This window comes from Theropithecus gelada, chromosome 6, assembly GCF_003255815.1.
Source record: "Theropithecus gelada isolate Dixy chromosome 6, Tgel_1.0, whole genome shotgun sequence".
NCBI classification, from domain to species: Eukaryota; Metazoa; Chordata; class Mammalia; order Primates; family Cercopithecidae; genus Theropithecus; species Theropithecus gelada.
The window spans coordinates 139,182,944-139,198,312 of NC_037673.1; the positions used below are offsets into that span (position 1 = coordinate 139,182,944).

General features: G+C 43.0%; 1 protein-coding gene across 3 annotated transcripts in view; it reads left to right on the top strand.

The window, feature by feature from the left end:
- ARHGAP26 (Rho GTPase activating protein 26) overlaps positions 1 to 15,369 on the top strand; it is a 460,108-nt gene that overhangs the window by 118,303 nt on the left and 326,436 nt on the right. For all 3 annotated transcript variants that reach the window (XM_025387513.1, XM_025387515.1, XM_025387514.1), the window contains exons 6-7: positions 6,169 to 6,279; positions 13,817 to 13,921. In XM_025387513.1, coding sequence (XP_025243298.1) covers positions 6,169 to 6,279; positions 13,817 to 13,921 — 216 coding nt within the window. The remainder of the gene's footprint in view (positions 1 to 6,168; positions 6,280 to 13,816; positions 13,922 to 15,369) is intronic.

Here is a 15,369-nt window from a genome sequence, read left to right on the forward strand (position 1 = left end):
AAAACCAAAAGCCAAAAATCAAAAACAAACAAAAAGAACAGTGATGATATTACTACTGTCACTAACCACATCAGTAGCAACTACAATATAGGGAAACATTTGTTGAGTGCATATTTATGGCCCAGGTATGGTGTTAAGCACTTTACATGGAATCTTCTGGAATTCTCACCCTAAGAGGTATAGATGTGGTTATTACTTGGTTTTACACATGAGGAAACTGAGACTCAGGATAAATAGCTTAGTGGTAGCGAGTCAACCCCAGCACTGGCTGTGTGGCCCTTTCCCTTCCCCCAGTTTGCTTTTCTATGTCTCTATCTGGGGAGGGATGCTGACCATTGTTATTTAGTGCCAGTGTCATAACATAGAATTGGAGAGAGGGAAGGACCTTAGTGATCATCCATTTCAACTTTCTGGAATTACACTTGGTGAAGGAACTGGGTTTCTTGCAGAGGTCAGGTGTTTTGCTCAAGGTGTTCAGCTATGTAGTGATCATTTTCTTCACATTTATTAAAAATTCAGCTTTTAGGAACATTGTTGAGCACCTGGTACACCTTTGATGAAACCTTCCACTTTGATTATCCAGAGTTGTTCCCTGATTGCAAGCACGGAATGCTTTTAAATTCCAGCCCATCCCTAGATCCCTGGAAGTAGAAACTACAGGCAGTGATGTGGAATGGCACTGCCATCTAGTGGATGATTTAAACAAATGTGTAGTTTTGAATGGTAAAAAAGTTCGCTTCAAAAACAGTAGTCATTCATTCAACAAATACTCATTGGACGCTTCTGCAGCAGTCTGTCCAGGCACTGGGTGTTTTGTAGAAGGTGAAATGAAGGATCTTCTTTCATGGAAATTACGATATAGGAGGAAGTCTCTTTTACAGGAAGCACAGAATGGTTGATGGGTTTAGACAAGCCAGTAGATTTATAGCTTCTCGAGTGGCAGTCAGGAAAACTGTCTTGAGTGGTCTGCAGGGTGGATTGGAATCCTGGCTTATAATTCCATTATAGGGGGCTCAAGGATGTGATGGATTCCATGGCCCACACCAAGCAGGGGCATTGGCAAGAGAAACGTAACATTACACTTGGGATTTCTTTTTCCTTTTCCTTTGGGAATGTATTGAGTTATGCATTTGTTCTTAGTTCTGGGTCACTGCCAGGACATGCCTTTGGTGCTGACTGATGGCCATGTGGGGATCAAGTCATTCATTCTCCATGCATCTGTTGAACATTTATTATGGGCCATACACCATTCTGAGCACTGGAGGAGAAAATGAAAAAAATAGATAAGGTCTTTGTTCTCTTGGACTTTATATTCTAGTAGTCTATACACAAGACAAGAAAGGAATAGGCCAGGCACAGTGGCTCATGCCTGTAATCCCAGCACTTTGGGAGGCCAAGGCGGGCAGATCACTTGAGGTCAGGAGTTCAAGACCAGCCTAGCCAACAAGGCGAAACCCTGTTTCTACTGAAAATACAAAAAAAATTAGGTGTATGTGGTGGCGCGTGCCTGTAATCCCAGCTACTTGGGAAGCTGAGGCAGGATAATCACTTGAACCCAGGAGGTGGAGTTTGCAGTGAGCTGAGATCATGCCACTCCACTCCAGCCTGGGCAACAGAGTAAGACTCTGTCTCCAGAAAGGAATAGGTAAGAGTTTAAATTGGGAGATGAGATAGAGATTTCCTGGTACCCTATTTAAAATAATATAGTCAATGAAAGCTTCTCCTAAAGAGGTAATATTTAAACCGAGCCCAGAAGGCATGAGCTAATGAAAGGCCACGACAATCTTCTTCAGGCTGTAAGTGTGTCGCAAAATCACAATTATTGGGTCGTGAAATAGGGTAGGCTAAAATAGAATAAAAAATATGAGGCCGGGCATGGCGGTTCATGCCTGTAATCCCAGCACTTCGGGAGGCCGAGGCGGGTGGATCACCTGAGGTTGGGAATTTGAGACCAGCCTGACCAAGGTGGAGAAATCCCATCTCTACTAAAAATACAAAATTGGTGGTGCATGACTATAATCCCAGCTACTCGGGAAGGCTGAGGCAGGAGAATATCTTGAACCTGGGAGGTGGAGGTTGCAGTGAGCTGTATTCATGCCATTGTACTCCAGCCTGGGCAACAAGAGCGAAACTCCGTCTTAAAAAAAAAAATATGTAAGTGCATTGCACTTAACCGTTATAAATGTGTGTTTATTGAGTCATAATATAAAAAGTATTTCTTACTGTATGTTGAAGTTAAAATGTGTATTTATCTAGGAGAAGAGGTTTTTGGGCAGAAGGAACACCAGGTGCAAAGGTTGTGGGAAAGAAAGAGGTTTGGAGTGTTAGAGGACAGGAAAGAGACCAGAGTGGCTGGAGCATGGTGACAGTGGGTTAGGTTGGGAGGAGGTGAGGCTGGAGCATTGGGCAGATTACACAGCGTCTTGCAGACCATGGTAGAGGCCATGGGAAGCCCTCAAAGGGGCCATGAGACCATCTGGTTTAGATTTTAAGGAAGATATTCTGGCTCCTGGGTGCAGAGTGAATTGGGATGGGGAGAGAATGAAGACAGAGAGACCAGTTAGGAGAGAAGTGTAGTAGCTCAGAGATGATGTGGCTATTTGAGGGTAGAGCAGGAAGTGAGACCCTTGTGTTCTGAAGTGCCTGGTGACAGCAACCACCGACATGCACAGTACATTTTCCAGTTTTCAAATGGTTTACGTCATTTGGTCCATTTTCTCTTGGAAACACTACTCTGAAGCAAGGGCTGATATTATCTCCATCTTCTAAAGGAGGTCAGTGGCTTGAGCAGGTCTCACCAGCTACGACATTGTGGAATTGGAGCTTGCACTTGAGCAGCTCTCTGATGTGGGAGTCAATTCTGTGTTCCTCATAGGAATTTCCTTCTGGATCCTTCATCCCTGCCTTTGCAGATTTTCATAATGATTTCTCCTGTTTCCCCCCTCCACTCGCAGTGTCAGTTGGCAAGCCTAGGCAGAGAGAAGCTTTGAGGTGTGTGGAGTGGTCAGGAGTAGATGCATCTCTCCGTGTGAGCGTGTTGGATTTGTGCTACAAGGAGATCAAAGGCTACAGGAACACATGGGGCTTAGCAGCAGGAGCCTGGTTGGAAGGCGTATCAGCCCAGTTGTCTCAGCAGCCACACGATGCAGGGGGTGGTGGTGGTGAGTAGGGTGCAGGACCTTCTGAAACCTGTCTCCAAATACAGATTTATCAGTGCTCAGATATCTCTTTTCCCTGCTTGGGAGCCTTAGAAAATGCCCCCAGTCTTAGCCTTTCAGATTAGTTTGATCCAGCAGTTACTCAGCAGACTGGCTTTTGAGTATGAGAATGTCCATCGCTGTGGGAGGAAGTTGCTAGTGTGAGAGACCTGAATATATTCTTTCAGGGTGTTTTATAACATCTTGTGTTTTACCAGAGCTTGTGGTTTTCTCTTAATTTACTTACTTGGCTAATGTCTCTTTTCTTTACTACGCTCTAAGTTCCAGGAAGGAAATTTCTTTCACTCATGATGGTGGAACGGATAGATGATTTGCTAAACTCTTAAGATGTCCAAGTTGCATATTGTATTTGGTATAATGGAAGTAAGGGTCTGTTCCGAGTTTCTTCTGTAGGAATGTTGACAAAGGAACACTCAAAGAAATATGCCTTTGGGAGCTGTGTCTTAGTAAAGGGCATTGTAGAATGGTTTCTGACTGTGTCATTTCTAAGGAAAACAGTGTTTTGTTTTACTAGGAGGATATTCATTTATATTAAAAATATATATTCACTTTAGTGTTTTGCCATTGAAATATGCTTTCAGTTTGATTATCTGCTTTGAAGGATTGAGTTGACACAGACACATTAAGGAAAGGTTTAGAGCTTTATAGTGAGAGTTGAGGTACTTCCCAGCATAGCATCTTGCAACTCCATGCTTGGAGTTTTTCCCTGGGTGCCAGATCCCAGATCAGTGGTTTAATTGTACCCGCTCGTTGGCCTGTCCTGGACACATGCCTGCACAGAGGGAGAAGTGAAATTGAGAGGGAGTGTTGAAATGTCTCTGCTTGTAGTAAACTGTTGTTCTTATCACAAAGAAAGTATTTGGGACTTCCGTGAACATGGCCTTTTCTGAGATTCCCTGCCCTCTGACAGTTTGTTTTGTGCATTAGAAAGGCCTGGATGAGGATGACTTTGCAGGAATTTCTTTTTCACTGTAAGAATCTGTCTCCCATGGAACCCAGGTTGCCCCAGGGTATGGCGAGACAGTGGAGACTGGTGGTTTCAGGATGATCCAAGGGCCTTAGGGGCAGATCCACCAGGACAGAAATCCCAGGTCTGCCTTATACTAGCTGTGCTACCTTAGTCGAGTTCCTTAATGTCAGTGGATTATATTTGCTTCCTGTATGTTAGAGATACAGATAATATGTCTTTTCTAGGCATGTAGTGAAGATTAAATAATTAAAATTAATGAGAATTAAATAAGGTAATGTAGGTACAGCTATGGCCATGGTTCCTGGCACAAAGTTAATGCTTAGGTAACCATTATCATTATTCTTATTTCTCTTTTGTTTGTTAGATTTGATTACTTTTAACATGTGACATACTATTTGGGCTAATATGATGTCCGTTTGGCTCACTCACTTACCTTTTTGGTTGATACGTAATCATACATACTTATGGGGCATGTATGCTATTTTGATACATTCCTATAAGGTGTAATGATCAAATGAAGGTATTTAGGGTATCTATCACCTTGAACATTTATCATTTCTTTGTGTTGGGAACATTTCATATTTTCTAGCTTTTATGAAATATACACCGTACATCAGTTAACCATAGTCATCCTACTGTGTTATGAAATACTAGAACTTATTCCTTCTATCTAACTGTATTTTTGTACCCATTAAGCAACCTCTCTTCATCCTTCCTACCCCCTCCTTTTTTTTTTTTGAGACAGTGTCTCACTCTGTTGCCAGGCTGGAGTGCAGTGGCACGATCTTGGCTCACTGCAACCTCCGCCTCCTGGGTTCAAGTGATTTTCCTGCCTCAGCCTCCCAAGTAGCTGGGGTTACAGGTGCGTGCTACCACACCCAGCTAATTTTTTAATTTTTAGTAGAGATGGGGTTTCACCATGTTGGCCAGGCTGGTCTCGAACTCCTGACCTCGTGATCCACCTGCCTCGGCCTCCCAAAGTGCTGGGATTACAGGCATGAACCACCACTCCCAACTCCCACCCCTTTCTTAACCTCTGATAACTATCATTCTACTTTTTACTTCCTTGAGATCCCCTTTTTTAGCACCTACATATGAATGAGAACATGGGATATCAGTTTTTCTGTGCCTTCACTTGACATGAGCTCCAGTTCCATTCATGTTGCTGCAGAATTCCATTCTTTTTCATGGCTGAATAGCAGTCCGTGCATGTGTATTTATCCATTCATCCGTTGAACACTTAGGTTCACTTCATATCTTGGCTGTTGTGACTAGTGCTGCAATAAACATGGGGGTACAGGTATCCCTTTGATAGAGTGATTTCCTTTTCTTTGGATAAATACCAAGTAGTGGGATTACTGGATTATATGGTAGTACTATTTTTTGCTTTTTGAGAAATCTCCATACTGTTTTCCATAATAGTTGTACTAATTTACATTCCCACCATCAGTTCCCTTTTCTCCCCATCCTTACCAGGATTCGCTACTTTTAATCTTGATCATAGCCATTGTAACTGGGTTCAGATGATATCTCATTTTGGTTTTGACTTTCATTTCCCTGATGATTAGTGATGTTGAGCATTTTTTAATGTACCCTTTGGCCATTTGTATGTCTTCTTTTGAGAAATGTCTGTTCAGATCTTCTGCCCACTTTTTAATGGTATTATTTGTGGGTTTTTTTTTTTTCTGTTGAGTTGTTTGAGTTCCCTGTATACATTTACCTTTTTAAACCAATAATCTCATTAGAAAGCTTTTTGTTTTGTTTTAAAAAAATTATATGTATTTAAGTTGTATAACATGATGTTTCAGTATACTTTTGCGTAGTGAAATGGTTACTATAGTTCTTCTTCTTCTTCTGTGTAATGCTATTTGATTTGTTTTTGAAAATTATCTCCAGAGATTTTTTTTTTCTGATCTGCTTTCAGAATGCTATCCTTGGGTAGTGACTTGATTTTTCTCTTAAATTCCATCTTGTTTGTAGGCAGACAGCCAAGTGGACCTGGTCCGGCAGCATTTCTATGAAGTATCCCTGGAATATGTCTTCAAGGTGCAGGAAGTCCAAGAGAGAAAGATGTTTGAGTTTGTGGAGCCCGTAAGTAGATATTCAGGGTTTAATGATGTACCCAAACATTCATTTCTCACTCTAACTAGTAGTGGATTACAAAATGCTCTAGGTTGTTGATGAAGAGGTTGAGCATCCCTGATGCTGTGCCTTCTGTAAGTATCAGTGCTTTGTCAGCCTGGCTGCCCTGGATTCTTCCCAGCAGCCATTCCTGTACAACGCACAGCAATGGAGACAGAGCGTCCAGCAGTCATTCTTTCCTCTAGCTACCCAGTGATGTGCCATATGATTTTCAGGTGGACAGAGTGGAAATGGGAGTCCAGAGGGGAGGAGTTCTTTATCTTGCCATGAAATAGTGATTATACCTTAACTTCCCTCCTCTTTCCCACCCGTCTTCTCTGCCTCAAATAATTCAGATGTAGTAGTCACCCAAAGACATAGTACATTTCTCTTTTTACCCCGTGGTTCAAAGCCCCTTCTCACCTCATTCAGGTATTAAAAGATGCTATATAAAGTTTCTCATATGGATTTCTCACATGGATTTGTTATAAACAGAGCAACATAGAGACTCTGCTGAGTAGACCTTGATGGAATTTGGACTTTTACAGTGTCCCAGTGAACATGAATATTGCATTGTGGGAAAAGCCTGACTTTAGGCCACACCAGCATGGTTGTGGTTTCGTTTGGACGTGGTGCCACTCCACTCTACTGGGTGGGTCACTGGTGTGGAGAATCCACTGCAGGAAGACTTCACGGAAACACCAAAATAGTGTGTGGACCTCAATTTAAAACTCTTGCAGACTGTGGATTTTCCAGCCAAAATGCAGCCTCTGATTTATACTCAAGCCTGGCATCTCTGTACAAATAAGATTCTCTACCTAGATTTAAGAAAGGATAATTTTCTTTTTTCTTTTGTTTTCTTTGAGACAGAGTCTCGCTCTGTCCCGCAGGCTGGAGTGCAATGGCGCAGTCTCAGCTCACTGCAGCCTCTGCCTCCCGGGTTCAAGTGATTCTCCTGCCTCAGCCTCCTGAGTAGCTGGGAGTACAGGAACGCACCACCATGCCTGGCTAATTTTTGTATTTTTAGTAGAGACGGGGTTTCACCATGTTGGCCAGAATGGTCTCCATCTCCTGACCTCGTGATCCGCCTCTCTTGGCCTCCCAAAGTGCTGGGATTACAGGTGTGAGCCACTGCGCCTGACCAAGAAAGGATAAGAATAAAACTATAAGAAACTGAAAGAAATGGCCACTCTTTCTAGTAAAGAGCATTCTATACCCCATGTCTAATTTATAGACTTTTGGGGTGGATGTTTTTAGGCATGTAGACTTGCTGGTGGTTTCATCAAGACTCCAGTTGGTGGCCAGGCACAGTGGCTCATGCCTGTAATCCTAGCACTTTTGGAGGCTGAGGCAGGAAGATCACTTGAGACCAAGAGTTTGAGATCAGCCTGGGCAACTAACTGGGCAACATAGTGAAACTCCATCTTTTTTTTTAAAAAAAAAGATTCCAACTGGCTTTGGAACCTTATGTCTACATCATTTGCTATGCTAGAACTATAATTTCTGGATACCACTCCCAGCTACCTCATTTGGCAGATTCCTTAATGTCGTCAATTACTTCAGTCTCCATATATGAATATTAAAACCTTAGACCCAACTTCCTGTCCAGCAGTGGTTTCAGTCAAGGTCCCAGGTCAAAAATCCCCATCTTTCTGCAGGGTCTGTTAGGTATGAACAGCTGTTGTCAGATAAAGCTGCCTTAATGATTTTCCTGCTTAAAGCACAAGCCCTGGCCTTTCAAGCAGAGGTTTACTGAAGACTTGCTTCCTGTGGTCAGGGCAGGAATTCAAATGCTGTCACACAGAATTTGCCTTTAGCATTATTTTATTTGCTTTTGCCAGAATTTCTGGAGAAAAAGAACAGTGCATTTCTAATAATCTTTATATATACTTCGATTAATATTATTCCAAATTTGCTTGCTTTTGATGAGTTTTTTTTTGTAATTGGCCCATCCAGCTTTTTTGAGGTGAGTGTTTTGTTATCCACTTCGCTCTCTCAGTAGGTGTACCTAGTGAGTCAGGTATTTTATCTGTTGGCTTTTGCTGAATGGTATCCACAAAACCTCACACAACAATAGATGTTTACTTCTCACACATCTGTGAGGTTCAGCCAGCTTAGGCTGGGCTCAGCTGGATAGCTTTGCTCATCTAAATGGGTTTTCCTCCTCCTCCTTCTCCTTCTTTTGTCTCTTCTCCCCCTCTTCCTTCCTTCTTTTTTGAGAAAAGAAATCTCTAAAGATTTACCATTCCATTTCCTGGCATTCTGTTGTAGTGTGTCCATGTCTTAGGGAGTTTTCACTTTAAGAAGTAGTAGCATCATGGTTAAGGATTCTAGAGCTAGACTCCCTGAATTTAAATCCCAGCCTAGCCATTTACTAGCTATGTGTTCTTGGGCAAGTTATTTCTCTGAGCCTTACTTTCCCCATCTGCAGAATGGGGATAGTAATATCACCTACTTGATAAAGATGTATGAGGATTGACTGAGTGTTTTTCCATGTGGGGTGCTTAGAACAGAACCTGATTAGAACCCAATAAAAAGTTAGCAATTTTTTTTATTTATGAGCAAATGAATGAAGTACCAATATTAACAGGGCCTACCTGTTTTAATATAAACAATCTTGGTAGATCTAAAAGTATGTATTTATTGAGTACCATAGAAAATGCTGAAAACCCAGATGCTGTGGCTGAGGCACTCACAGCCTCACTGGGGGAAGCAAGATGTGTATAGTAGAGAGCTAGCCAAGGTAGCAAGGAGTTCAGTGACAGCTTGGACAGGATGGATGCTATAGATGTGCCAGATGGATTTAAAAGTATAACCATTGCAGTGTGCAGATGTTTTTCAGTTCATACAGTGAGAAACCTGGACAGCTAATGAAAATAAATTTTCAGTCTCTTGTTAGGACAAAGAGATAATAATAGGGATTTGCCCAAAGTTAAACTAAATGTTGAGAGGCTGGATATAGGATTCAGATGTTTGGCCTTTACTTTTCTACAGAAGTTCCTGTCTCTGCACATCAGCTTCTAGGCAGGTCAGTGGCTTCAGGAGCTGGGGATTGGGAGAAGGTACTCCTACAGTGAAAAAGCTACTGATGAGATCAGTGATTCTCAGTGTTAGACATGCACATTCTCAGGCTTCACTCCAGACCTGAAATTTAAGGGAGGGGCCCAGTAGTCTGTAGTTTAGTAAACCTTCCAGGTGATTCAGCTGCACATTTCAGTTTGAGCCACTGGCCTAGATTATACAAAGGAAGAACATGAAATAACCATTGATGATATTAACTGAAACCATGTCATGTACCATGCTAAGCGCTTTACCTACAGTATGTCAGTCGAACCTTATAACATCTCTAAGGGTAAAAACTGTTTTTATCCCAATTTTCAGATGAAGAAATAGAAACAAGTAAGTTTCTTTACCTGTCCAACATCGTATCTAGTAAATAGCAGAGCTGGAAGGGTCTGATTCTTCATCTCTATGAAATAGCATTTGATTGCTTACAGGTGGAAAGGAAACCAGCAAGAAGTCTATTGAACTAAATTGCTGGGGTGGGTATTCATATTTGAGTTGGTTACAGTCAAGGGAATCTTCCAGTCATGTAAGAGACCTCTATGCAAATTGACTGTGTTCCTTTGTTTCTTGAAAGTAACTTCAAGTACCAGGATATTGTTGACCTTCAGAAAAAGAAACAGTTGTAGTGTTCCCAAGGAAGAAAAAAATCAGACTTCTGGGATCTAAATCAGATCTTCTGGGATATATATATATGTGTGTGTATATATATATGTGTCTGTGTGTGTGTATATATATGTATATGTATGTGTATATTTGCACTGGAAGCCTTAATTTTCTTGTCACAGTACTAAATGTTCCTGAGATTTGGATTGCAGATAATGACATATTGACTCTATGAAGGTGAAGCCACATTCTCTCTGTTCCCTGAGTTTTCATAATTGAAGGTTAGCTAGTGCAGCAGAGAACTCATTCTCCATATTCATTAGGCACTGCATCCTCTGAGTTTTACATCCTGAATATTTCTTGGTGCTGTGTCTCTTCCTCTCCTTTCCCTCTGCTTCTGTCCCATTGCAGGTCTTCATTCTTTCCTTTGGACTTTGCATTCTGCCCTGGGCCTCCCCCTTCTCCAGTCTGGCCTGGACCAGAGTGCATCTTCTGACACATCAGTCTGATTCTTTCTCTCTCTTTTGCCAAGAATCTCCTGACAGCCCTCCTGTACTAAGCCCATTACATGGATGATCTGAATTAATCTTCACTATAACTCTGTGCAGTAGTAAAAAATCACTCCTGTTATCCTCCTGTTAAAGATGAGTTAAAGGGAGTTACATGGCTTAGCCCCCTCAGCTTTTCACCACTCTACTGGCTGCTCTTCCCTTTCTTGCCTGTGTGGATGATTCTTGGTAGCTGTATGAGTTTGCTAGGGCTGCTGTAACAAAGTACCACAAATTGGGTATCTTGGAACAACAGAAATCTGTTGCCTCACAGTTCTAAAGCCTAGAAGTCTGAAGTCAAGATTTTGGCCCCAAGATCCTTCTGAAACCTGCAGTGAAAGGGGACACTTCCTTTCCTCCTTCTAGCTTCTCGTGGCTTGTGACCACGTTTGGCATTCCTTGGCTTATAGATGCCTCCCTCCAATCCTTTGTCCTCACATGGCCATGCATGTCTCTGTGTCCACATTTTCACCTTTCTAAGGACACCAGATATGGCATCCTTGTAAAAGTACTAGGACCCACCCTGATGTCCTCATTTAACTTGAATACCCATGTAAAGACCCCATTTCTAAGTAAAATCACCTTCAGAGGTATTAGGACTTCAACATATCTTTTTTGGGGGTACACAGTTCAACCCAGTAAAGTAGGTCTGTTCTGTGAATGGTGACAATCCAGAATGATGCAGCCAGCATTAACTTGGACAATTAGATTTTTGCTTCTTAAAATGAAAAAAATAAATTATGTTGTCAGCTAGGAAGTAGGAATAGGTTTTGCTTATGGTATTCTTTTAGAATAACAAGGATGGAGAAGGAGGCACAGGGAGGCGGGAAAGATCTTTCCTTTGTCAGGCTGCGATGTTGTGGTTGCTCCATGGACAGCTGACCCCTCTTATTTGCTAACCAGGTGGGACTGCAGCAAGTTCTTCCTCCTAGTGTTTGGGTAGAAGCATTTCTTTGAAGCAGACAGCTCCCCCACCTCTGGAGTCCCGTGGGCTTCATCCTGCCCCCTGAGGAGTGGACTTTCATTTCCCACTTTGTAATGGTTCAGAGGTTCATATAGTGTTGGGGGTAGGGGAGAGAAAAGGTGCTGTGAGGGGAGAAGCAAGGGGGAAGTGGGCCAAAAATAGCAACATGCTAAGGAGTCATTTCCCTTAGTAAAATGGACAATCAAGGCATGAGACCAAAGGAGGAAAAACAAAATAAATATTAGTTAACTTCCTGCCTTTGGGGAGCACTTGCGGGTATGCCCAGGTGGCATCTTGGTGAGCTATTTGAGAATATTTAATTACCCTGAGCAAGAGAGGCTCTGTTTACTGTAAGTGAACGATAAATCATAGTTAATAGGAGGAATGACCTTGGAATTAGCTGCTTATCTTCTGCGTTATTCTCAAGTTAGGGGTGGTGTCATGCCTTGGAAAGGCAATGGGGCAGGGCATTTGCAGACAGCAGGGAGAGCAGAGATAAGAAGAGGGACAACAGTTTTCATTGTGAATGCTGCGACTAGGTTTGGCAGAGGAGCCCCTTCTCCTCTATTATTGGAGCCATCTAGAAGGAAAGGTATGGGTCTTCCTCTCAACAAAATAATTTTGTATGGAGTAAGCCCAGAGCCTTCGGCCATCTTTGAAGAAAAGCATTCATTTTCAGTCTCTAGTGACTCGATGGGGCTTAACACTCATTCACTGATTTAGTTAGGGGTCTGTATATGGTGCCACCGGATAGTTTTATAGCCAGAGGACCCAGCAATGCCCACTCTTGCACCACCCATGAGAATCTAAGGGGATAGATGGGCCGGGGACAATGGCAATGGGAAGTTAAAGGTTATATTGTCATAATCTGGGTTTTATCTTCACAGTGCCCGGCTCTTCAATTAAACCGGGCTGGCCTGGCCTCTGAGTTTAGGTCCAGTGCTGTATACCTTTGTGCTTACTATTCCTACTGCAAACAAGATGAGAGAGTAGGGGGAGGGTGGGCGGGATGAGATTCCTTTACTGTCACTTATTAGGGCTGCCTCTCAGAAAAGGAGAGTCAGTTAGGTGGAAATAAGTGGGATGGGATTATGTTTAGTAAGTAAAGTAATTTTGTTTTACATAATAAGTAATGTTTAATAAGTAAAAAAATTCATTTAGGAACTGAAAATCTGAAGACCACAATGTAAAATACAGCAAATGTGTCTTGGAATAAGGTGGTATGGCAGGTCAGGGAGGTCAGAGTGGACCCCTCAGAAAATGTGGGTCAGCCTTCAGAAGCCAAAGTGAATGGAATAGTCCCCAAATGCCACGGAGCTGAGCTTGTGATAGAGGTGAGGCGCTGGTCCTTCCTAAATCTTGTTCGGGCTTTTATTATAATCCTTTCTTCAGGTTGAAGTTTGGAAGGGAGGGAAGATGTGTAGAACTTGAGAAGGGGCCAGGAAAGCATAACAACAGTGAGGTTTGGATGTAAGCTCAGAGGAAAGACCACAGGAACGTTGTTTATTTAGTTTGGAGAAATGAAGGCTGGCAGGGGCTCAGGGTGGGGACATTAATAGTTTTTAAGTATATGAAGGCATGTGGTGAGCATTGTGGTGAACAGATGTTTTCACCATTCACTAAAGACAAGACTAAACAATGAAATGGGCTTACCTTTTAGCCTGAGGGATTTAATTGAGAATTTAGGGAAACCACCGTAAGTGAAAATGTGGGAACATGGAAATATTTTACCAAAGGAATCCATAGTGTTTACTTTTGAGTAGTTTGGGGAAAGCACAGAAACGCACTTCAGCTGAAGTATAATCTAGATGATTTTCTTTGATTTGACTTTGCCTGTTAGACTGCAGACTCAGGACACCCCACTTCCTTTTCTCCCTTCCTCTTCTGTGTAATAATCTGATACTACAAATGTACTAGAGGGAAACAGAGTCAGAACCCTGGTCTTTGGTTTCTGAGGAAATGATGTTCTCAGCAGGTGGTGAGGCCCACAGGGCAAGGGCATGGGTGTTGGTGCCAAGGAGACCTGGTTTCAAGTTCTGGCTGCCACTTCCTGTGTGTTTTGGGGCAAGTTTCTTAACCTCTCTGAACCTGCTTCCTCATTATTAAAATGGGGATAACAGTAGTGCTTAGGTCATAGGAGGTTGTGAGTACTCACTCAGGGCATGGAAGGGCATAGTGCCTGGCACACAATTGGTGCTCTTTAAGTGTCAGCCATTATTATTCTCTATTTTAGACTTTCAACCCACTGTTGGGAGCTCAGATACAGCTACATAATACCTCTTTTCAACCTGGTTATGTGACCTTTGCCTTTCTTCCTTCATTACAGCTGCTGGCCTTCCTGCAAGGACTCTTCACTTTCTATCACCATGGTTACGAACTGGCCAAGGATTTCGGCGACTTCAAGACACAGTTAACCATTAGCATACAGAATGTGAGTGGGCATAGGGACAGGCTTCCTTTCTCTGGTTAAGGAAAAACAAAATATGGGCCTGATTGCCATAGAAACCATCCAGGTGGCTTGGAATGTAGATGAGGAGGGTGGGTCTTGCTTGGGTTCAGAGGGAAGCTAGGAGCAGGCGTTTCTAGAGTACTTGGTGGTTCTGAGTTAGACCATCATCCTCTTCTCCATTATTTCAAAGCCCTATTTATGTTCTCGGAAGTGCTGCTGCTGATTATGTTTCAAATCTGTAGCATCTGTAGCATCAGAGTCAGGATTTCCTTTGGCAGTGGAAATCCCAGCCCAGCCCAGCCTCCATTCTATGCATCTAGCTGCCTGGCTACATGAGACCATGTGGAGTGTGTGTTCTGGGGATGGGGGTTGGGGACACATGCTGGCCTCCGGCTCAAAGGATGTGCTCTTGTCCAACTCTTAGGAAGGCTGGCAGGAAATCCAAGTCTGTGCTTCACTCCCAGCGTGGTCAGCATTCACAAGTTTTAAACACAGGATCTTTTGGTGCACAGAATCCTGCGTAGGGCTTTTTGGTTAGCAGTTACTGGGGCTTGAGCCCCCTTCTTCACTGTGGAATTGGACCATGTTATTCTTTGTATTTTCCTTGTCTCTAGGTGATCTTGTGTCCATGTGGGTTGTACTGCACGGCTTTTAGAAGCCTGGAGCTTACAAAGTTGTCAGTGTTGTCTCAGAGAACAGGAAGTTGCAGAATCTTGGAAAAGGTTTCACAAAGCATGGCTTCCTCTTAGGCCGGGTTTCTCAGATTGCAGGCTCTGAAATCAAGACTGACATGCAACGGGCTTACTGGAGGTGGGGGCAGTGCTGGTAAAAACACCTGTGACAGAGTGAGGGCACCTGGACTCGCAGAGGGGGAAATAGAGCTGTGATGCAGATGCAGCAGAGGTCTCAGTGCAAGGGAGGCTCTGGAGCTGGGATGATCCTTCACAGTCGCCCTGAATACAAGCAAGGGGACCAGGCTTTCCACCCCTTCTGCCTTTCCGCTAGCCTTGACTAGTCATTGGGTGCAGGCTGACCTTGAGTGAAGGAACTCCCCTTTTAAGGAGGGACTCATCTGTGAGCCATCAGCAGGCAACATTTCTGGCAGCTGGAGAAATGAACGCCTAGGTCCTTCAGTCATACAGACCCCTAGAGCATCTGAATCAGAATCACCTGGGAGGCTTATGGTAAAACACACTTTTTGGCGTCCAGAGGTGCTACATTGATCTGTAGGAGGGAGGGCTGGGCATTTGCATTTTTCTATAAGATCCTTGGGTGATTTTGATGGTCACTAGAGTTTGAGAGTCATTCTGGTTTAGGACTTGAAGGCCAAAGCATACTTCTTATAAGGGAGTATTTGGCCAGTTCCTGGAAGGCGGAGTGTCCTTTATCTCATTTTAGATCTAAGGATTCTATTAGGTTGATACTCTGGA